The 23,080-nt window shown below is 37.0% G+C and overlaps 1 protein-coding gene across 1 annotated transcript; it reads right to left on the minus strand.

Moving 5' to 3' along the window:
• Positions 1-269: 269 nt before the first annotated feature.
• On the minus strand, positions 270-21,128 carry LOC135681317 (uncharacterized). The gene is made up of 10 exons (XM_065195722.2): positions 20,510-21,128; positions 16,676-16,767; positions 15,971-16,204; positions 14,140-14,294; positions 4,692-12,756; positions 3,735-3,776; positions 2,774-2,846; positions 2,190-2,320; positions 1,142-1,343; positions 270-508 (listed from the first exon to the last, which is right to left on the minus strand). Exons 1-10 carry the CDS (start codon positions 21,015-21,017, stop codon positions 417-419), a joined length of 9,594 nt encoding a protein of 3,197 aa, XP_065051794.2. The 5' UTR covers positions 21,018-21,128; the 3' UTR covers positions 270-416.
• Between the last annotated feature and the right edge of the window lie 1,952 nt (positions 21,129-23,080).

Consider the following 23,080-nt stretch of genomic DNA (forward strand, 5'->3'; position numbering starts at 1 on the left):
AAGAGAATTTACGGTATGTAATGAAACAGATTTTATCAATATATATTAAAGTGCCAACATATTGGTATGAACCATTCAAAACTGTTGAACAAAACTTTTATGTGCCAAACATTAGTATAATCATGTTGCCCTTCTAACACAACAGGTAACATTGATGAGAATGCACTCTCTAAATAAAAACAGCCATTCACAAACAAATATTTTACAACATAAATCAGTATCTAATCTGAACAATTTAAAAAAACGTTAAATGACCGCAAGACCAATCTTTCTATTGTCTGCAAGAGGTCTTCTTTTGATACAATTTACAAGAACAAATTGGTCTTCGGTATTAGGCGTCAAAAGTATTTTGAAGGCTAGGCTTGGCTTGCCTTGGAGGCCGCCTAAAAGCCAACCTAGATGCGTGTTGATGTTGCTTACTGCGTTCGACACTCGGGTTGGTCTTCCTTTTCTTCGTTGCCATTCTTTAAGTCTTTCAATGACTTCAGCTTCACGGGTCTCTTCTTTTCTGTAAAGTAAGGCAAGACTTCAGCTCGAGGATATAAAAAAATTGAGAAAAGACTCCTGACTTACAAATGTCGTTTAATAGCGACGATTCGTCCAACTTATACTGTTTCTGAGATGATGAAAAGTTTCCTGTTTTAACTTGAACTAGCAAAACAACAAGACACCAATTCACTGTGATCAGAAAATTTTGCTTCTCTATACAACCAAGCTTCTGTTTGCAATGCGAATGAATTGAAAATTACCTTCTGCAAAGTATATATTACGCTACATGTTTTTTCCGCTTCATGTCTTATTGGTGTATTGACTAATCCCATCCTTCAGTCCAAGCCTTTTTTTGAAAAAAGCTCAGGAGAATTACATGCAGAAGAGGAACATTCATACACCTCTTTATCTCAAACCAAAATGAGTTGACTTTAATTTTGCCAGTTCGTAATCTCAAATAGCCATGTAAACAGTAAGAAATTTATATCTTAAAGCAAAAAAAGGAAGGCAACTTCTTTTCTGTTAAATACATTGGTGATATACTAAATTCGCCGGGTGCCGGGTGGTCTATAGTGTTCTTAAACATACGCGGAGACAGATCAAAGAGAGATTCTGCAGGTCATGGCATCGACAATGACGCTCTTTTTCTTACCTTCTTTTGACAGTTCCTTCTCAAAATCTCTCTCAAAATCGTATTTTCTTGTTGTTGCCAGTTTACCTGAAAGCTTTGATCCATGCTTTGTTTCGTGTTCGCCTCGCATCACGTTACTCTTTCGGGGCGACAAACCAATAGGCTTAGTGATGTTCTGCTTTGCAGATTCTGATTTGGTCACTAAAGGCTTTTTATAGCAACCCTGAATGACAAAAAATGCTTATGTGAGCAACTTGGTGGTCGCTGATAATTGGCAAAAAGTCAGCTACAACCAAATTTCACCTTTGATGAAAAAGTAACGCCAAAAAGAATGATATCAAAACTATTTGACACCATGTGGCATCCCTAATCATTTCAATTTTAATCTGAATCACGAAGTAGACTTTACACACCTTGAGACGGACTAGAAAAAACCCTCTTGCTTTGTCTTAAATATTTCAAGTTTCAGTTAATATGCTTTAGGCCGTTCTTCTTTGACTAAACAATCTGGTGCTCCAGACAACTTAAGCCTGTCAAATCATACGGTTAATATTCCAAAGGACATTATCTCCTGAACCATCTATTGTCACAAAAGAGCCCCATAGCCTGGCACCATCGTCCATCGACCAAGGAATACGGACTTTCAAGATTAAAACCATTTGCAAGAAATTATAGCACTGAAATGTTCAAATAAAGTTTTAAAACATGACCCAATTAAAGGCCGAATCTTAAAAAAGTAGGCTAAGCTTTGCTGAGATTTACTCTAAATAGCAAGTCAGAAAAAAACCTAGTTCATACCATTTGATACTCCAGAATCGAATATGAATTTGGCTTCATCTAACACATTTCTTTGATAAACCCTACCTCAACTTTGACACACCGTTAGTTTTGTAATGAAGCACACAAGACTCTTAATGGTCAATGATGAGGCACAAAAACAATCATTTGTCAAAGGCAATGACCTTAGCTGAAATTTCAGAGATCAACTGAATACTAGATCCGCATATTTACTTTGCAAGAGTCAACGAGTCATTAACTGTACAAAATGTGGTGATTTGTTTTACCGAACCTCGTTTTCATTTTCTGAATCCTCTGAAAGCGATCCAGGCTTGCTTTTTGGATATGGTTTCTTGCGAGGGGGGCTGTTGTTTCTGGCTAGCTTCTTTCTTGTTCGTGAAGATATCGGTGATGGCAAGACCTCTGAAAAACAAATACAATGCTTTAAGTTCGCTTAGGTCTGACTGAACACCAGGTTTGAACAGGCCCAACAGCATTTGCTTGGCGAGATAAACCTTGTGTACACCTTGGCTAGTATATAACTAGACTAGACGTCATAGTCGCAAAATGAAGCAACGAAGCCTCTGTTGTTTAAGTAAAAACGAAAAAGGGAATACATTAATCCCCACAAATTTGGTATGACGGCATTTTCGGTTCAAGTAATTATTTGAAATTGAACCTTCCAAAATTGCAGGAATTAAAATTATATTTGAGGAAGCCAGAAAGGTGTATGTTATTTTGATAACAAACAGCCATTTACCGCGGTAACACACACCAATCATTTAACGTATTTCTATTACGTCATGAATCGTAGCGAATCGATTAACTAAATATAACTATAGTTTATTCATAATTTATAATCTAACCGCAACATACTTTCGTTTGTTCTTGCTCGTTTGAGAGGCGTTTCTCCGTTCGAATCTTTGGTCGCTGAGCGATTATCTGGCGTCTGGAACAAAATTTTTAACATATTTCATACTTGACATGTGGCTGTGTGCGAAAAAAGAGGAAAAAAGAACAACCGTATCTCTGCAGTTCATACAAAATAAAATAAGGTGTATGTAGCCAATGATAGTTGGTGCATCAACGTATCAGTACTTAAAGATAACAGGGCTATAAATCCAACATATGCGGTTTTATCATTTTCTGAGGAAAGGAAGATAAGTCTCGGATTATGCTAAAACTAGCATTACAGAGCATGTATTAACTTGGGCTGCCGTTGACACGGACTTGTCTTCATAATATGTCGTTATTGATTTGTCGTCGGTTACTTATGGTATGTATCGACTATCACTAGAGCGTGGCAATAGGTAGGATGGATTTTAACAGAGTCGTTCTCTTGTCGTATCATTCTCAGTAGGGTCAGTATAATTAATTTTTCTGTAAACAATCTTGATATAAAACTAATTTTTTGGCTTCGTTCCCCTAAACATATGCGGAACTACAAGACCTTGCACAAAACCTCTTGAAAAAATATAGCAACACAACACTCCTTCTGCCAGGCTACCCAACTCCAAACATCGCAAACTTACCCCCCCCCCATAATTGCCCTCCAAATAATGTTGATTAGCAAATGTTCACTCGTATTTGATTGTAGCAGGACTTGGCACATCAAAAACCACGTTTATAAAGCATTAAAATCAAAATATTCAACATTGTTTGGGAGAGAGGGGATTGCCTGCAAAGTTTTTCAAGCGCTTAGGCAAGGATTTTAGTTAAAGACAAACACAGCTATGTGTTTTGGACTTAAACTGCCAAAAAGCGTACAAATGTAATTGAGCCTAAACAAGACCGTCTCTGACAATACAACAAGTTATTAGATACAAAACCTACTTACAGTAAGTTGCAGATTGCGCAGGCTTTCTCTCACAACAGATTGCTGCAAATAAGTAATGGTATTTAATTCATACAAAGTTCAGAAGTGGTGACATCACTAAGCTATACTTTTATTAATTGAAAAAAATAAACGCAACCTCGCTACAAGGCAAAAAATCACAGAAAGCTGATGAGCACTCACTAAACATCTATAGGTAAATCTAAAGCAATGGACAAGTCTGGAACGTTCCGCAGCAAAGCTGAAAGGCATCGAGTCATGGTAAGAGGAGGGGGTATACCCAAATACGCTGAACCATGATTTTCGTGCTGCAATGCTATTGGCTGACCTGCCACTGATCAAATGAAGTTGCCTCGTACTGATCTACAAAGCAGCTTCTGTCAACAGCAAGTTGTCAACAACGGATGCCGATATCACATCAAACTACAGTGACCACGCCGAAAGCAAATTATCTCAAGAGAAAAGGCCTATTTACCATGACTCGATGCCTTGAAGCCTATGAACAATGCACTTGACAGAGGGACATGAACAAAATCTAGAAATATCTTATTGCGCAAGAATAGAAGCAGCAAGGATAATATTCTCCGCTACAACAATTTCATCGATAGCCATGTGGTTACTAGCAACAATAAAACGTGTTACATGAAATCACAGACAGTTGTGATTGCGTGTTGGTGCACGCAGTTCATAACTATTCTTGCTTCTAGCTTGATAAATTAAGAGGCTGTATATTTCTTTACTGTCGACAAAAGGTTGTCCAGCTGGGAGATGTTTTCGCAGCATTCACAGAAATGGTTGCAAAAATAAAGTACACTGGGTGACTTTTAGGTATTTTATCATCAAAAAGGTTTCAGGGAACACGAGAGGGTAAATATCCATGCAAATAAAATAAATCGGTTGTATGAATGGGAATCGATGATAAAACCATGAAATGTTAACAAAGAACGACAAAACACCTACCTCGCCAGGTCCGCCTTCTGAACCCCGGGATTCTCTGCTTTGAAGCCTTTCTCTCTTCAGTCTGTTTTGCAGTTCTGTCACATAAGCCCCATATTTCTTAACTTGGTCATCTTTCGCTTTCAACTCCTTGATCTTATCTTCTAAAATACCCTCCTTTTCATCACCCATTTCCTCCAATTTTCCCGTCAAGGCTTTGATCTGGTTTTGCAACACAATCTTGTCCTGGTTCACTTGTTCGATTTCAGCGTATCCCTCCCAAACAGTCTTTTCTAATTCCTCTATCTTTTCTTCAAGAGACTGCACCTTTTCTCTTGATTTTCTCAAGTCTTCAGTCATTGTTTCAAACAACGCATCATGATCATACTTATGGCTTCCTAAATCAACCTGAAGATTCTCTATCTTTTCTGTTTTCTTCTTGAGATCTTCCTCTCTTGCTGAAACTTGCTTTTCCAACTCTTCAGTCTTCTTTTTCATACTTGAAGACATACTTTGTATCTCTTGCCGTAACTGGCTGATTTTATCCTCCTTTCCTTTTAGCAACCTCACCAAATTATCATGCTCAGATTTTGACTTCTTAATTTCATCTTTATGTTTCCTGACACAAGCGTCCATTTCGTCTTTTATACGTGATATGACTCCGTCTTTCTCCTCAATTTTAGACTGATTTTCTTCTAGAGCTGCCTTTAATTTTTCCATTTTACCCTCCCTTTTCTCCAGCACAACTTTTGCTGCATTGAATTCCTCTTCAATAGCAGCTAATTCTTTTTCATTCTTCTCTAACTGTGATTCCTTTTCGCTAAGCTTTTGCTCGAAATCTTTAAACGTTGTTCCGTGAAATTCTACCTCTTTATTTCTTTCTTCAAGTGCAGCTTTAGCTTTCATAAGCTGATCTTCCAGCTGATCATTTTCATCTGACAGTCTATCCAGTTTATTTTCATTTGCCTCCAGTTCCGTATTTACGTCTTGTAACTGGCCATATAAAGATTCAGCCTCTCTGGATCTTGCGCGCAAGACGAGCTGTGTCATCTTCAAAGTTTTTTCTAATTCACCCATAGCCAGTTCATTTTTCTTTAAATCAGATCGAGCATCAACGAGCAATTCATTTGACTCTTTCAGCTCAGAGATCTTTCCTGCTAATTTCTTTTCAAGGCACTTTGTAGATTCCTCAAACTCAGTAAGTTCAGTCCTGATTTTCTCTAAAGCACTTTCTTTTTCGCAAAGCTGATTTTTAACATCAGCAAGCTCTTGATTCAAAGAGTTATGACTTTCTTTCATTTCTGCTATATCATCTAAAGACTTTGACAGTTTCTCATCAAGACGATTTTTCTCAATTTGTACACATTTCAATAGTTCACCATTCTCTTCAATTTTTTCTACGCTACTCTTAAGTTCTGCAGTCAATTCCGACAGCAAACAATCTTTGGTTGAAAGAGCTTTCTCTGCTTCTTCAGCTCTTTCTGATAGCTTTTCATTTTCAACAGACAAATTTTCTGCATTGCATCTTTCTTTTTCAAGTTCAACCTTGATTTCCTCAGTCTCTACCTTCAGCACTTCAATCATCCTTTCCCCTGAAGCAAAATCATCCTTCACCTTGCTGAGTTCTCTTGCGAAACCACCTTTCTCGCATTCAATTTCCTTTAACTCATCTTTTGTCTTTTCATGGTCTTCTTTGCTACATGTCAGTTCCTTTTCGGCTTTGTCAAGCTCTTCAATTAACTCTGTAATTTTTTCCTCTTTAGCTGTCAGAATCATTTTAACTTCATTAACATTTTCAGTTAAAGCTACGTTTTGAGATTTCAAGCTCGCCAAAGCATCTTCTTTGACTTGAGCTTCTGTTTTGGCATTGTTTACCTCTTTTATCAATTCACTGAGCTCTTCGTCTTTGCCAATTAAAACTGTCTCTTTTTCATTAACGATGTCAGTAAGCTTCGCATTATCGTTATTCAGTCCTTCAATAAGACTAGTTTTCCTGTCCATATCTCCCTTGGTGCGTTCAAGATCAGAATTTACAACCTCAAGATCTTTCCTCAAATTTTCTACCATTTCAACAAGTTCTGAATTTTCTGTCTTTGCCTTTGCCAATTGGTCTTCACTTTCCTTTAATGCATAGTTTATCTTTTCCATTTCATTTGCCTTATCGTTTGCGTCTTGATTTATAAATCCAATCTTGTCAAGCGCGTTTTCTAATTCTCTTTTCTGCTTTTCAAACTCTTCTCTCACCCCAGCTAACTCACAGATCTTCAAATCTACTGTCTCCCTCAACTCTAAAACAACCACCTCGTGGTGATCATGCATTGACTGGTTTTCAAGAGAAAGTTGATCGAATTCTTCTACCTTATTCTTCAATTGCACTTCCAGACCTTCTACTTTCTGGCACAAGGCTTCATTATTTCTATCCTTAATCTCAACACCAGCACTTACACGAGCAATCTCAGACTGCAATTGCTCTATTTCGTTTTTAAAACTCGTAACAAGGCTCTGGCATTCACTGATACTGTTCGTCTTCAACATGATCTCCTCTTCATATTTGGAAATTGTTGACAGGTTGCCTTCAATTTCTTGGCATTTCTTGTCCAGATCGATTTTCAAATATTGGATCTCTTCCTCTAAGTTGACTATTTTGGTTCCCAGGTTTTCGCATTCATCCGATGCGTGTTTCAGCTGATCAGTTAATGCAGCTATCTCACTCTCTTTTGCTTTGCGTTGGTTATTCATTTCTTTAATGCTACCTTCCAGCTCATCGATTCTCTTCTTCAGACCTACTGATTCCTGCTTCATATCTTCAGATGTCTTATGGTACATACAAATCTCTTGTTCTTTTTTGCTGACAACCACTTGTAGTTCATCCACTCTTGCATTGTGTGCCACTTTGGCGAGTTCGCATTCTTCTTTAACTGCATTTACCTCAATATGAAGGTTATCAACAGTCAATCTATCATTCTCCCTTTCATTAGAGAGATCGTCAATAACAGTATGCAATTCATTTATCTTCGACTGTGCTTCTGTCAGACTGCTTTCAATGTCAGCTATGGCATTAATCTTCTTGCTCAACTCATTTTCAAGCAAGGTCCTTTCGTTCGATGACCTTTCCTGCAAACATTCAAAAGATCCTGATAGCTCGGTGACTTTTACTGTTAGCTTCTCGATTTCAATCATCTTTTCGTGTAGCAACTGGTCTTTCTCATTACAATTCTTTTCCATCTGTTCTAATTCTCCTTTGGCACTCTCTAACTGTTCAATCCTTTCTGTTAACTGAGTTTGTAAATTCCCTACCAGTTCCTCTGTTTCTTGCAACGTTTCGCTTTTATCTTTCAAAGAAGATCCAAGTGATGCAATCCTGTTGTCCTTCTCGTCCTGCAATGCCTCTAGCTGTGTAATCAAGTTATGCTTTCCATTTATATCATCTTGTAACTCACTTTCCCGCTTCTTAAAATTTTCTTTTGTTGACTGGAGTTCAGCTTCCAACACTTCTTGCTGCTCTTGAAGACCAGAATTTTCAGATTTCAACTTCTCAGTTTTGATGACCAATTGGCCATATTCCCTCTCACCATCTTGAACTTTCTTTTCGTAAAGTTCGATTGTTGTAGCCATTTCCTTTTCCTTGCTCTTCAAACCTTCATTCAAAGAGGTATTATTTGCTTCAATTTCAGCAATATACGTTTCAAGTTCTTCATGTTTACAGTTAAGCATAGATATCCTTGTCATCAATCTCTCTATTTCCGCTTGTCGCTCTACAGCTGTCTCCTCATAAGAGGAGCACTTGGAGGACAAATTTTCGACCAGATTTTCTGACTCCAACCTTAAAGCTTTCTCGTTTGATAATTCATCGTCAATCTTATGTAACGTGGAGACAAGCTCATTTACTCTTTCATCTTTGTCCTTTATACAGTCTGTGAGTGACTGGTTGTTCCTCTTTTCAGCGTCAAGATCCGAAAGCAGATCAGAAAGTCTAGATTCAAGTTCTTTGGAATTGTCAATCATTTCTGATATACGATCATTTTTATTTTCAACCTCCCCTGTCAGGCTTCGAACTTCTACAGACATCGTCTCCTTATATGCACAAAATTCTTTTGCCAGAGATTCCCTCTCATTGATTTTTGCTAGGATTTGTCTCTCCAACTCGTTGGCATTCCCATCAAGTAATGAAATAGATCTGTTGGCATGCTTCAGTTGCTTTTGCAGTTCATTGATCTTTGAGTCATATTTCAAAGTTGCATCTTTTAGCTCATTTTCAGCCACTGATCTTTGTTGCTCCTCGTGCAGAATTTGGTTTTCTTGTTTCTTAACAGCATCACTCAATACGCCAATCTCTGCTTCATATTTTTGAGCCACCTGCTCACTGTTCTCAAGCTCTTTGCGTACACTCTGCAACTCCGCTTGTGCGGTTTCCATTTGGCTTGACAGTTCGACATATTCTGCATCCCTTCTTGCAAATCGTTGCTCCACATCTGAAATTCCAACAACAAGAATGTCCCTTTCATCACTTGCGTCTCTCATTCTTTTGAGCAAATCTTCGTTTATTTCCTTGTATTCCTCGACTTTCGATTCCAGATTATCTTTCTCTGATTGGATGATGCATTTCTCTTCGATTGCTTGTTTTGCCTTATTTGCCTCGTCTAATGATCTGTCCTCTAACAAATTTACCTGCTCTTTCAAGCTGCTTAATTCTTTTTTGTGGAAGTCGTTTAATTCATCGAGTTGAGTACGATGGTGACTATTATCGTCTTGCAATCTGGAATTCTGCTGCGAAAGAAACTCAATTTCTGCTGCTTTTCTTTCTAATAGAGATGCTTTTTCGACAACCTCGTTTTCCTTCAACGTCAAATCATATTCAAGAGCTTTGGCTTTATTGCTGAACTCATTTGTAATTTGCTCAATCTTATCATTAAGATCCTCCAGCAATGCTTGTTCTTTTTTCTGCAGATGACTATTTTCAGCTACGACTCTTTCCAACTGTTCATTCAGCTGCTTGATATCCGCTTCCAACCCTTCAATTTTTTCATCTCTCTTCTTAAGGAACTTTTCACCTTCAACCAACAAAGAATCTTTCTCACCTTCTAATCTCTCTCGTTCCTCTGTTACTTCCCTAAGCTGCATCTCTATTTCCTCAAATTTTCTGCTCATTTTCTCCAAGTCATGGGACTTATGCATCAAACTTTGATCGTAGATTTCAACATGCCGCTTCAGCTCGGTAATTTCCTTTTCTTTTTCGGTGATCACTTCCAGCTTTATTCTCAGCATACTTTCAGCCAACCCTTTCTGCTGCTGTTCTTGCTCAGCATCTGAGGCTATCTCTTGTAAAGCATTATTTAGTTTAACCACTTCCTCTGCTTTCTCTGTAAAGCTTCGGTTCAATGCATCTTTCTCTTGCTTTAACTGATCAATTTTATCTTCTAACACCTTGCTCTGCATTTCGTAATTCTTCGTGGCCTCTACCAATGTATTAGCTTCTTCAATCAACCTTTGATTGTCAGCTGTCAGTTGATTGATTTGCACTTCGTTATCAGCAATAGTTGCAAATTGCTTTTCAGAAACAACCTTGTACTCTTCAACCTGTGCATTCAGATTCTTGGCCTGTTCCTCTGCTGCATAAACCTTTTCCTCGATCTTTTTCATCTCCTCTTCCTTGCTGATTAACTTATCATTCAGCTGCAGTGTAACAACATTTACCTCTTCCAATGTCCTTCTTAATCCACCAAATTCCTGTATCGCCCCTCTCATGTCTTCTATCTCCAATTCTGCTTCCCTGTTTCTACCTGAAAGAACCTTTGCCTCATTTCTAAGTATCTCATTTTCCTCAGAAGTCGTTGTTAACTCAGCTTCCAATGACGAGACCTTTTCAGCCAGACCAGCCTTAATTAACTCAGCTTCTGAAAGTTGTTTTCCACTTACTTCACACTGACTTTTCAGCGCCTCACTTTGCTGCTCAAAGTCCCTCCTTTCGTCTTCAAAACATTGTAATGCACTGAGAGCGTCCTCAAGCTTTTTTTGGGTTATCTCACTGTTTCTACAAATTTCCATATTTTCTTGTTTAAGCAAATCGATCTGTGCCCTCATCTCTAAGTTCAACCTCTCCAAACTTTTCATAGTTTCTATCAAAGCATTTCCTTCAGATCTAACAGCTTCTGCTTCAGACCTTACCTTCTCCAACTCGGCCATCTGGTCAGAATTTTCTTTGCAAACCTTCTCATTACTGGCCTTCATTTCTGCCAATTCACCTTCCAACTGTAAAACATTTGTCTGTACCGCATCTTTCTCGTTCTTTATATTCAAATACTCTTGAGTAACCTTTTGCAATTCCTCTGCAATGTCTGAATATTCCTTGACAGCCTTTTCCAAATTACATGAAGCGTCATCTTTTGCAGATTTGAGTTCACTCAACTGTGCTTGTTGCTCAGTATTAAGCCTTGTTTGCTCATCTCTCTCTAAAAGAAGCTCTGCAGATTTTTCCTGAAGCATTTCCCTTTGTTTTTCAAGTTGTTCGATCTGTATAATAAAATCTTCTTCTTGATTTTCCAATTCAAACAACTTTTCTTTCAACTTAAAGCTTCCCTCGACTGCTTTTTCTTTCTCCGTTCTATCCTTTTCTAGCTGCTTCAAGATCTCCGTTTTTTCCTGCTCTACAAATTCTTTGCTTCTTATAGCTTCAGAATTTTCATCACTTAGGACCTTAACCTTATCTTCAAGATTACTGATAATTCTCTTCTGACTGTCTTCGGTAGACTGCATTGCTATTGAATTTTGTACCAACTCTGCCTTTTCAGTGACAAGACTGTCTATTCTTGCCTGGTTCTCCTGCAAAACGTTTTCAAGATGGTTAATTCTGGTTTCAGCGTCTTCAAGTTCTTTCTTTTTCTCTTCCTCCTTGCCCACAAGCCCATCCAATTTCGTTATGGCATTTTCTTTCTCAGTCCTCAATATTCCGACCAGCTCTTCATTCTTTCTTGCGTTATTCTCTACATTCAATAAAGCTTTCTCTGCACAAATCAGCTTTTCTTCTGCCTCGCCATTTCGCAGCCTTAATTCTTCGAATGCCTTCTTCATTTCTTTTAACTCGTTTTCAGCTGAAATACTATTTCTTTCGTATTCAGCAAGCTTGTGATGGGCTTCAGCTTCAAAAACGGATTTTGCTCGCGCCATTTCATCCTGAAACTCCATTTTCATCCTCTCGATTTCCTCTTTGTTTGAAAGCAAAGCATCGTTTGCATCGTTAAGCTTCAAAGCTATCTCTTTCTTCTCCTTCTCAACAGAACGGCAACTTTGAATAGCATCGGCACAGTTTCTCTCTGCAGCCATCAGCTGCTTTTTCAAATCCTCCTGAAGCTTGACACAAACTCTTACATCTTCCTCTTTTTGTTTGATCTTCTCGACAAACTCATCCGCCTTTTTTCGCAACTCTTCAAATTCACGTCTTCTTTGTTCAAGTTCTCGATCCTTCGCCGATTCATTCTTCCTCAGATCAAGGAGCTCACTTTCGAGAGCACGCAGCCTTTTACTTAACTCTTTGCCTTGTTCTTCAGCTCTTTGCAAATTCTCTACAACATTTGCTTTCTCTGACTCCAGTCTAACTCCATCCTTTTTGGCACGATCAACTTCCACCTTTAAGCTATTTACATCCTTTTGTGAACTGTTCTTTAACTTCTCTATTTGTGACATTGAAGTTTTAAGGTCATTTTCTATTTGTTTGATTACGTTCTCTTTCCCTGCTATGTCTCCTTTTAAGACATCGATTTCAGCTTCAAATTTCTTCGCTTTACAGTAAGCAGATTCAAGTTCATTTACCATAGAATCTTTTTGCTGATTCAACGCCTTTGTTTCACGCGTCAGCTCATTGATTCTCTTCTCTGAGCTAGCCAAAACATTGGACATCTGATCTCTTTCATTTGAGATTTCTGTAACTTGTTGACCGAGTGCAATGTTATCATGCTGAAGTTTTGAAAACTGTAATTCCATTTCAGCCATCTTATTTTTTGCAATTTGAACTTCATGCTGAGATTTTTGCTGCATTTCATTTAGAACCTTTTCCTTATCCATGACAAATTCTCTCTGGTTTGCCATTTCTTCTCTATATTGCAGAAGGAAGCATTATATGAATTTAGCGTGTATCATTTTCTACTGTTTGAAGAAACAACAAAAGTACAATTTGCTAGTAAAAACACAAAGCCTAAAATTATTAAACAACAGCTGTACTGCATCCATAATTTTTTCCTGAAACTAAAGGCGTTGCCTGGATGTGTTAGAATGTTACAAAATTTTTTTTCGATATTTATAAAACAAATGTCATGTTGCTCAGGTCTGCTGAAAGCTATCAAATACAACACCCATGGAAATGGCAAGAAATAGTTTAAACAAGTGGTAACCTTTTCCAGTTTATGAAATGAAACCAAAAAATACCTAATCCATTTCTGTTAAACAATTTAAGCAAGAAGCTTTATTTTGTTCATTGGTCTCAAAGTTGAAAAAGTAGCAATTTCCATTAGAAAAACATTGTGGCATTTCATACGAGGATATTACAAGAGAGAATAAATATCCATAAACAGAACTTTGGCCACTAGGCTTATAAAAAATAAACTACAAATGAAAGTTGCTTTTAAAAAAACGAAAGATTCATAAAAACTTTTCGATATAACTATATATTCGATATAACTATAGATTCATATATTCATATAACTATTCGATATAAACTTTTACGCTGAGCAAGAGATTGAAACAAGGTTATGCTTACATTTAGAGAGTACTAGGCCAAGGAGGACTTATAAAAAGAAAACATGACTGAGCTTATAAACAAAGGATTTCATAAAAAATGTATGGCTTGGATCTCCAATGAGGGCTTATCGAAAAGCCTTGCCTTACAAACGACGGCTTTGATAAGAAATATATGGTGCAGATGGGCTTGAATTTTAATGTAAAACCTTTATCTGCTGTTCTGATGCAGAATCGAATATAAGCCTAAGAAATCTAAGAATCGCAGGCTTAAACACGTGCCAACCCCTGCGAAAAGCCCTTGCAAAAGGTTTTTGAGAAGAAATTGAAGCCATGAAGTTTTTCATAGTCTAGCAATATTCTTATTGGGGTTATTTAATCGACGTGATAGTAGCTTGTTTTTATCACCTGTTCTTTTTAAATGGCAAGTTTATCATATTTTTTCATATGTTCGGTAAAACTTTGTCCCTATTAGTGTTGTGTCTTCTAATTTAAACAATTTCTGTAAGGGCTTTACCGTAGACTCTGTACAAGTAACAACACATTTTTAGGAAAAGCTGTAATAGTAAGCCGAGTGTAAATTGGGTACAATAGAATAGTTTTGCGGTGGGTCTAAATTATATGTGACTGCAGATAGAAACAGCTTGTCTGACGCAGGGTTTTTCCAAGAAAGGCCCAATTGACAATTCCTAGAGCTGCATTGAGAGCAGGACGACCCATTATGAAAATATTAGATTGTATATACCTCATTTGTCGCTCTTTCTCTTTTTGCTTCTCTTCTTGGTGTGCCCGAGCAGCTTCAGAGTTGTGTCTTTGACATTCAAGTTCTTGGGATAGTTGCAGCACTTTCTTTTGCAGTTCTTCGCTTTTTGCTAACTCTTTTTCAAGCTTGGTAGTCAACTAGAAGGAATTTTGGTGATGTCAGCAGCCAGGGGAAATTGAAGAAAAGACAGGGACAAGGATTTACAGGAGAATGCTTCATGAAAATTAAAAAACAATTCATGGTGACAATTCATGCTGAAAGGCACTGTAAAAGGTTATGCCTCTAGGTAATCTCAAGCAAAATTTCAGTCTTGCAAAGCGTGCCGGTTGCACAAAAGCCTTTAAAGTGCCTATGAAATGAAATTTGACAAGTTTAGATAAAGGCACACTTTTTATAAGCAAAATTTGCAAAATTTTTTTGCGGAGCCGTCTAAAAATTTAGGTTGAATATCCCATTTTTAGGTTTTCGACTATGACAAAGCGCGCGTTATTCGTGACGTCACAAGGTTTGTAAACACGGAAGCAGTTGGCGTTTAATACACTAAGGAGAGTGGAGGTCGCTATTGGGAGTACAGTAAAACTAGCCAAAGGGGACAATTTTTAGTCAGGGTCCATATCCAATCTTTTTTAGCGCATCAAAATGTCCTTTTTGTAAAGTTTCAAAGTACGACTGAAATATGATAATACCATCTATTAAGGTCTGGGGCAGTGTACTCCAGTCTAGAAAAACAAGGGAGCAAATTTTCAGATGGGGTCAATATCCTATTATTTTCTGCGTATTAGATTGCCATCTTTTGCAAAGTATCCTGCTATTGTACCTACTTTCAGCAAATATATCAAAATAACGTTGTTAGTGGAATCATGCAGTAACGTACCCTGGCCAAAAAATAGCACAAGGGGGGAATTTTTAGACAAAGTCTATATCCTATCTTTTTTAGCATATCAAACTGTTTTGCAAAGTTTCGTGCTGTAGTACCAAAGTATGACTGAGATGCGATAACCCCGTCTTTAAAGGACTGGAGCAAAGTATCCCAGTCTAAAAATAGTAAAAGGGGGCAATTTTTAGTTAGTTTCTATATCCCATCTCTTGTGCCGCATCAAACTGCCCCCTGCTGTAAAGTTTTGTCCTATTGTACTTACTTTCAGAATAGATTTTGTAATAATGCCATTAGGGGCTTGGGGCAAAGAACCCTGGTCTAAAAATAGCCAAAGGGGGCATTTTTCAGTTGGGTTACATATCCTATCTTTTTCAGCGTGTCAAATTACCCCTTTTTGCAAAATTTCATACTGGCATCACAATTTGCATAATTGTTTGACTACCAGCCCCGACTAAGTGGTCTTATGTGTTTATTGTGAACCAACTGCAAACCTTGTAACGTCACTGATTCGTATGCTTTGTCACTCGCACTCATTGTTTTTAAAACCCCTAAACAAACTTTCTTGTGCAAATTTTCGAGTCAATTTTTATATTGCAATAATGTGTAGAAGTTTCAATTTCTTTTAGAAAAACTATGTGTAAAATTTCATTTCATAGGCACTGTAAAGGGCTACCCTAGAGAAAGAGTATATTGCACATTTTTACTTTGTTTTTCACACTGTTATTTGCATGTAGTCTCTACTGGAAAAATAATCAGTTAAAAAGCAAACAAGCTGCAGTTCATTTATGTGTGCACTCTCTCTTACTAGAAACATTTCAACTGCCAATCCATGCAAATAAACACACCAACATTTGGCTTTTGAATAGAATTTATGTAGCCAAAATTAATAAACCTTCAATACACAAGCAAAAATGAAAAAATGCTTGCAAGTGCTACCTGAATTAGTTCTGCTTCTTTTTTCTTTGTAATGGCATCATTTTCTACAGTGTTCAGACTTCTCTGTTCTTTAGGTGGTTGAGCATCTTCAAGTTCAAGAAGATTGTATTCAACTTTACTTGGGAACACCTCAGAATCGGGCTTGACTTCATCATCAAAAATCATTAGGTTTTCTTCTTTCAGAGGGCTGTCATCAAACGACATTAAATCTGTCCTTTGAGTATTCTCACTAGCCTGCAAATTTGACCCAAAATATATTTTTTTTATTAATTTGGTGAAACAAAAGGCTTAATTAGGCTTGATAATAATAAAAAAGCTAAACAAGTAAATTAATAAAAAGCAGGAAGACCAAATTTTTCAAGTACTTTGGTTAAACCTCTGGTATCTCACTGATAAAAAGAATGTTCAGATTCGGTATTTTATTTGAATACAATATTCTAATTCAATTTTTACCTTGATAACTCTACAGTGGACTTCAACTTATTTGAGGTTCCAAGGAAACAGATAAACAAATAAACAGAGAAAAAGGAAAATACATATAAAAAAATTAGTTAAAAGCAACAAAGTTTTTGCATTGGTCAATGGGCCTAGGGTGAGTGAAATTTTTCTTTATTTTATATTTGCTTTAGTAACCAGTAGTAAATTGTTTATTGGCAATATGGGCAAAATCTGCTTAGCCAGCTAAGGATTATCAATGGAACTTACAACAGTTTTAGACTGCTTCAGGGCAAGCAATTCTTTGTCTTTTTGTTGCAGTTGCTTTTGAAGATCAGCCACAAGCTTCCCTAATTCAGCATCTACAGAAAGAAATTGTAATCAATTAAACTTTAAATCTGTATTGCCAATATCATGATTACATTCAAAATATTGCATTGTTACATTATTACATATATTTATCATCTAAAATATATATATATTTTTGCTCCATGAAGTGACAGCTTTCTAATGCTGTTTACTAGAATTCCATTCTGACCAAGGTCAGTAGCTAAAACCAGGTAGCACCCTTACGAGAAAACAAATTTCCTCAGTTAGTAGGAATCAGTGGTGGAAACTCTGGGGCAGTTGCCCTCCCCCAATATTCTGTCTTTTGTTCTAAAATAATGGGAAAATGTGATATAATCTTAGCAAAACAATGGGCTTGCCCCTCCCCGGCAATATTCGACCAAGTATCCACCCCTTGTAAGAATGATGTAAAAATTGACATGATTATCTTCCTGATTTTTTATTTTATTAAATTGTGCATCACTATAAACATTGATTCCACAGAAATGACACAAATTGATGAAAAATTAGCTTTTGGTTTGTCTCTGACTTAATCACAGTCAGTTTGGAATGGCTGTTACCATTATTGTTGTAGAATCAACAAGTTTTTTAAAGCTAGATATCATCGATCTATACAGCTTGTGAAGTGGTGCAGATATCATATAGCTCTTCTTGACAAGTGAAATTTTTCAAAAGGCCCTAAAATCACTACAACAATATACACTCCCCTCACAAAAGCAGACCTGCCAAGTACCACGGTTTTGCCGTGGGACCCACGGTTTTTAAAGAAAGCCCACGATCTCACGGTTGGTCAGGAAATTCTCACGGTTATTCATAAATCAAAAAAATCAAAAAGTTTCTCCCAATTTGCCATCTTTAACGAACAAATGCTAGTGTATCTGCATATTTAGCTCACAGAACTGTTCTGCGATATTCTAACGATGTTGTATCCTAACTTAATGTCAGCTATTTCAGCTGATGAATTATATGAAGAGTTTACAGACTACCAGACACTAAATGATAATGATTTTGAAGAGAGAGCCTGGGAAGAGGCACGTGTTTCTGAAGGAGTGAAGAAAGACATGGATGGTGAAATTTCATTTCATTTTAGAATTGATGTTTTGTGGAGCTATATTGCAGATATGAAAATTCCGGGCTCAAATGCCAAGCGCTTCAAGTTTCTGCCAAAGCTAGCTGAAATCATCTTGATCATCCCTTACAGTAATGCTGAATCGGAAAGACTTTTCAGCATTGTGAAGAAAAACAAATCGTTAGAAAGGTCATCGATGAAACTGGGAGGGACATTGTCGAGTATCCTAGCGATGAAAACAATGTATCCCGAGTCCAACACGCCCTGTTATAGCTGGAAACCCACAGAAGAAGTCTTGGAAAGTTCCAAAAAAGCAACCAACAAATACAATGAAGAACACAAATAGATAGCCTACTTTTCATTTGGAATTCATGTTTCTTTTTAGTTCTTTTAACTTTTTATGATGTGATTGAACCCGTATTAAGACCTTTTTGTGTTTATAAAATCATTAAAAAAGTTGTTTGACTTTTCTCAAGGTTTTTCTACAAAACTCAAGGTTTTTAAAGAAATTTTTAAGAAATCTCAAGGTTTTGCACCCACCAAACTTGGCAGGTCTGCAAAAGTATTGCACCACCTTGTTCAAAATGGTGGTATTTCTGTCAACTTTAAAGTAATAATAATAAATAATAAACAATTTATTTAAAGTCAGCAGAGAAAATAGCGTTTAGCTAATTAAGGCCGACTATACAAAATATATAAAAAATATACTAATTACAAAAAACCTAGATTCGGCACAAAGTCTTTATGCACAATTTGCATTGCAGACCAAAGTTTGATGGACTTAACTTTTCAACCATACCAAATATTTGAATGCCTGAATTGGGTGAAATAGGCATACTTTGTAGCAAATTTTGGCACAAAATTCTTGAAATTTTGCTGATGCCATATAAAACATAATTTGAAATGTATAAATTACAAAGAAAAGTTTTTGTTTATAGAAATAAAGAACATGCCTAAAGGAGAAAAATGTCAAATGAGAGGCGAGTTGCTATAAAATATTTACGGGAAAGAGGACTTTATTTTTCGCAAAATGTTGGAGCAAGTTAGTTAGATGCAGCCACATAACAGCTATGGGAATTTAAACATGTTTCTCAAGAGTGTTTCATTAGCAAAGAAACCAAGCAGCGGACGTGTAAAAAAATTGATGTTAAAGGGGAAATAATTTGTCTGTTTTATTTCATGGCCTCTACACTTAGGGACACTAGAGGACATAAAATAAAAGGCAGAGCAAAGTTTTCCATCTAAAAATCCTTCCAGACAAATTGGAATGAGTGTCTTACACAAATACAAAATAAAAGGCTAATGGTTTATTTCTAAACAAGAAAAATTCAAGTTTTTTCCACGGCGTTTGTTAAGTCCAGACTTGCACATCATTCAAAATGTTTGGCTTCACATGAAAAACGTTATGAACCATAATTTAAATGGTTCTTGAAGAACCAAAAGATCACTAAATAAAATAATTCTTCAGGTTTGATACAAAATTCCACAATAATACATTGCCCAATTATATCCAACCAATTGAAGAAGGCTTCAAAGTGGTTTCAAAAGTTTGCGATCCCGTCAAAATATTAAAATTTTAAACTGTTAAAAGACATTTCTTACTGTTATTTTCAAAAAAGTACTCTAAAAAGATTGAAGTTTTGATTGGTTGTTGTTTAACTTCCTACCCACTTCTATTCGCCACTTAAAAACACAATCAATTCGCACAACAATAGCTTTCGATAATTCTTGCGCCATTTTATCTCCTTCGAGGTGGTGTAATACTTTTGTGAGGGGAGGGTACTTGGAAGGGGATGTGGTAATTTTAATATAAAAGCTGAAAGATTTAAAACGAATGAATAAATCCTGGTGTAGATCCTGGTCCTTTCCTTTGGTGGAAGCAGCACCAAGTTCCTTCCCCCACATTGCCAGGCTAGCTCAAAAATATTTGTCTACTCCAGAATCTAGTGTTTATTCAGAGCGGTTTTTTCGGAGGCTGGAAATATCTTCAAGTATAAGCGATCAAAACTTCTTCTAAGGGATGGCAAAAAGTTTCTTTTCTTGCATTATAACCTTGGACGACTTTAAGTTGTGAAAAAACGCTGTTTGGGATGCTTTTAACTTTTAGAATTATGTTCCAATTTGTTCTAATGCTTTATAATTCTTCTTATTGTTGTATTTACTCTTTTATAACTCTGTATTTACTCTATTATTGTTGTATTAAAATTCTGGAAAATCCGGTAACTAGCCGGATTTCGAAAACAAATCCGGCCGGAACCGGATTTTCAAAAAATCAGGGATCCGGTGCCGGATTATCCGGCCAACCGGATATCCGGTACACCCCTATCCTGGTGGATGTAAAAATATTTTCAATACTCATTCAATTTTCATAATAAATGGGCTTTACCAAAGACATAAAAGTAGGGGGTTTCTGGTATCAAAGAAACGATAGAGCTTATCAATGGCTTACTATTTTCTCTTGGTTCCAGGATTGATAAATATGCCTACTTGTCCTCGCAACAAAATGTAAATTAAAAAGCTAAATTATAAGAAAAAATTTCATTTTATTTTAATAATTGATTTTATTAAAAAAAGAAATAATAAGAAAACTTATTAGGTAGCTAAAAGATATAATCTAGTTAAGCCAGATTTTTTCAAAACACAGAACCTTTTCATCTCTAAAGCTATCATCAGAGTTTATCACCTACCATCAGAAATAGATCCTCCCCCACTGGAAAGCTTCTGCCTCTGTATATTGTTCATCTCGATAAGTTTTCCTCGCTCTTCTTCTAATTTCTCGAGCTTTAATGTGATACTTAACTTATCTGTCTGCTCCCTTTCGAGCTCTGTAACTAGTTTGCTGCATTTCGACGATTCGCTTTCGACGGCCTGCTTCGCCCGCTGCAACTGACCTTCGACAACATTTAGGCGTGATTCTTTAAGCTGTATATCATGAGACAGCTTATCACGACACTTGGACACATCTTGAAAACTTTCCGAAATACTTTGAAGCTCTCTTTTCAAATCGATATTTCTCTCCTTTTCTTCCTCGTGTTTCCTTTTCTGCAGTGCAAGGGTAGCCTCGAGTGACTCCAACCGAAAATTCCTTTGCTGTTTGTCTTTCTTTAGAGTCTCAAGATTTTTCTCAAGCTTTTCGATATTTTGAAGGGCAATTGATGGCAGTTCATTTTTCCATTCATCTCTTGCCCAACTCATTTTAAACACCCCCTGTGTTAGCAAAATGCAGTAACTTTTCTGTTGCTGATACTTCTAGACTTTCCTAACCGCCATGTTCATCGATCGAATTTTGGCGGGCAAGTAGGCTCCACGATACTCTCCTCCGCAATTTCCATCGAGCTATACAATCCGGCTACTTGGACGAAAAATTTCCAGCTCTTCCTGGGAAAGGCGTAAAAAGACATCGAAATATACTATATTGGATTTTCAAACAGGTGTGTAGGTAGCAGGGAGATGTAGATGTGTGATACCCCCAATTCTTCATGAGTTTGTCGATAAATCTTGAGTTGTTTTACAAAATCCCTTCTGGTCTTCGCTCAATAAAACAACTATCTGTCGGGGAAACAGCACCTAAATTTTTATTTATCTATGTTTCCATCGGTAAATTTCTACTCCGGATGGCCCGTTCTAGCCTGGATGATCAAGCTACGCCACTTTTCACATCATTTAAAAGGTCATAGGCGTAGATGGGGAGGTCCGGTTTTTGGGTGTTGACTTAAGTTACGCCTTTTACTTGAGTATGTCTTCTAGATAGCCTACAAATAGCTAGATAGCTCTCTGAGAACCCAGATTCAGGAATCCAGGTCTTTTATGGCTCGAGCACTTCAGCCTGCCTTCCAACCTTTTTTATAACTCCTGTATTTCCTACCCCTTTTAAGATTCCTAGCTATTCCTTGCCCAGCTAAAGCTTCTCTTGGGACTGAGACAATAAAGATATGGGGACGAGTATTGATGCAATTGAAACTGAGGTTTTTATGTGTTTAAACTCGAGCAATTTCTTCTTAAAATAATGTTCTTTATTTTACAATTAATTGATAGAGGATAAAATTATTGGAGTCTACAATTGAAAAAGCAGCAAGAAAAAAGTAAGGGGGGGGGTGGGAGGGTGGGAGGGTGAATAGTGCAAATAGTAATAAAGTTGCACTAAAATTCCTGTCATGGAATCAAGTTGTCATATATTTACAAGATAGTTTGAAGCTTGACTGTCGATACAAGAACCATCAAAATTTCGAGCGCGGAAATGTAAGACCAAGCTGAGAAGCCTAGGAGGAGCATTTAGCAGAGGGACTCTTCGGCCTCTCTGCTTCTATCTTCTGTTTCCTTGCTTGAATTTATTTAGGTGGCTCTTGTATTTAGGTGGGTAGTTTGAAGCATTGATTTACAGCAGGGATGACAAATGATAAATCAACATCTCAGAATTAACAACATAATTCGAACTGGAGTCTGTTTTCTAATTTCAAAGATATGCAAATTTACAATGCTGCTACAACTTTTCATAATTTAGTGTTTCTATTGTAGAATTTATAAAGTACTTGGCTTGAAAACTGATAAGGGATTTGATCGCAAAGAAGCTTTTCAACAGGTTTGAAGTGCATGTATTATAATCAGGACTTTAATTGCACTATAATCAGTCTACGGCATTAAGTTTTTGACTTTAAGTTTAACAATTTTCTCCAATGCGGTAGGGCCCGTAAATGTTTTGAACACATGGCTGAATAACGGAAACCAGGGTTTTGGTGGTTTGAAGTGCATGTAATATAATCAGGACTTTAATTGCACTATAATCAGTCTACGACATTACGTTTTTGACTTTAAGTTAAACAATTTTTTCCAACGCGGTAGGGCCCGTAAATGTTTTGTACACAGAGCCCGGGTGGCGATCGCCACTTTGCCACCCGGCCTAGACCGCCCCTGCATAATTACTTCATATAAACTATGCGAGACACAAGATTTAGAAGTCATCCAATGTCAAAAAATGTAATAGAACATAATCTGATCATAAGCAAGGACCGAGAGAAAAAAGATTCACATGAATAACTTCCCAACCCTGTGTCTCCATATATAGTTGGCCATTATCAAATTTTATATCGAGCACCACTGTAATGTGCTCTTTACAATCAATTTATCTACTGACAATGATCTCATAACAATCTAAACATGCTTTTTGATGCAACCAAGTGAGCCAAAGCAAAGCACTTTCAGATCTACACCCCAACCTAACGACTGCAGCAGACTGCACAGCGGCTGATACCGTTCCTGTT

The sequence above is a fragment of the Rhopilema esculentum genome, chromosome 12, assembly GCF_057945365.1.
Source record: "Rhopilema esculentum isolate cy_ngs chromosome 12, ASM5794536v1, whole genome shotgun sequence".
In the NCBI taxonomy this organism is placed as follows: domain Eukaryota; kingdom Metazoa; phylum Cnidaria; class Scyphozoa; order Rhizostomeae; family Rhizostomatidae; genus Rhopilema; species Rhopilema esculentum.

Coding starts and splice junctions, on each gene's coding strand:
- LOC135681317 (XM_065195722.2), bottom strand. CDS start 21,017: ATGAGTTGGGCAAGAGATGAATGGAAAAATGAACTGCCATCAATTGCC. Junction 16,768..20,509: donor GGGAGGATCTATTTCTGATG/GTAGGTGATAAA, acceptor TTCTTTCTGTAG/ATGCTGAATTAGGGAAGCTT. Junction 1,344..2,189: donor ATTCAGAAAATGAAAACGAG/GTTCGGTAAAAC, acceptor TTTGTCATTCAG/GGTTGCTATAAAAAGCCTTT.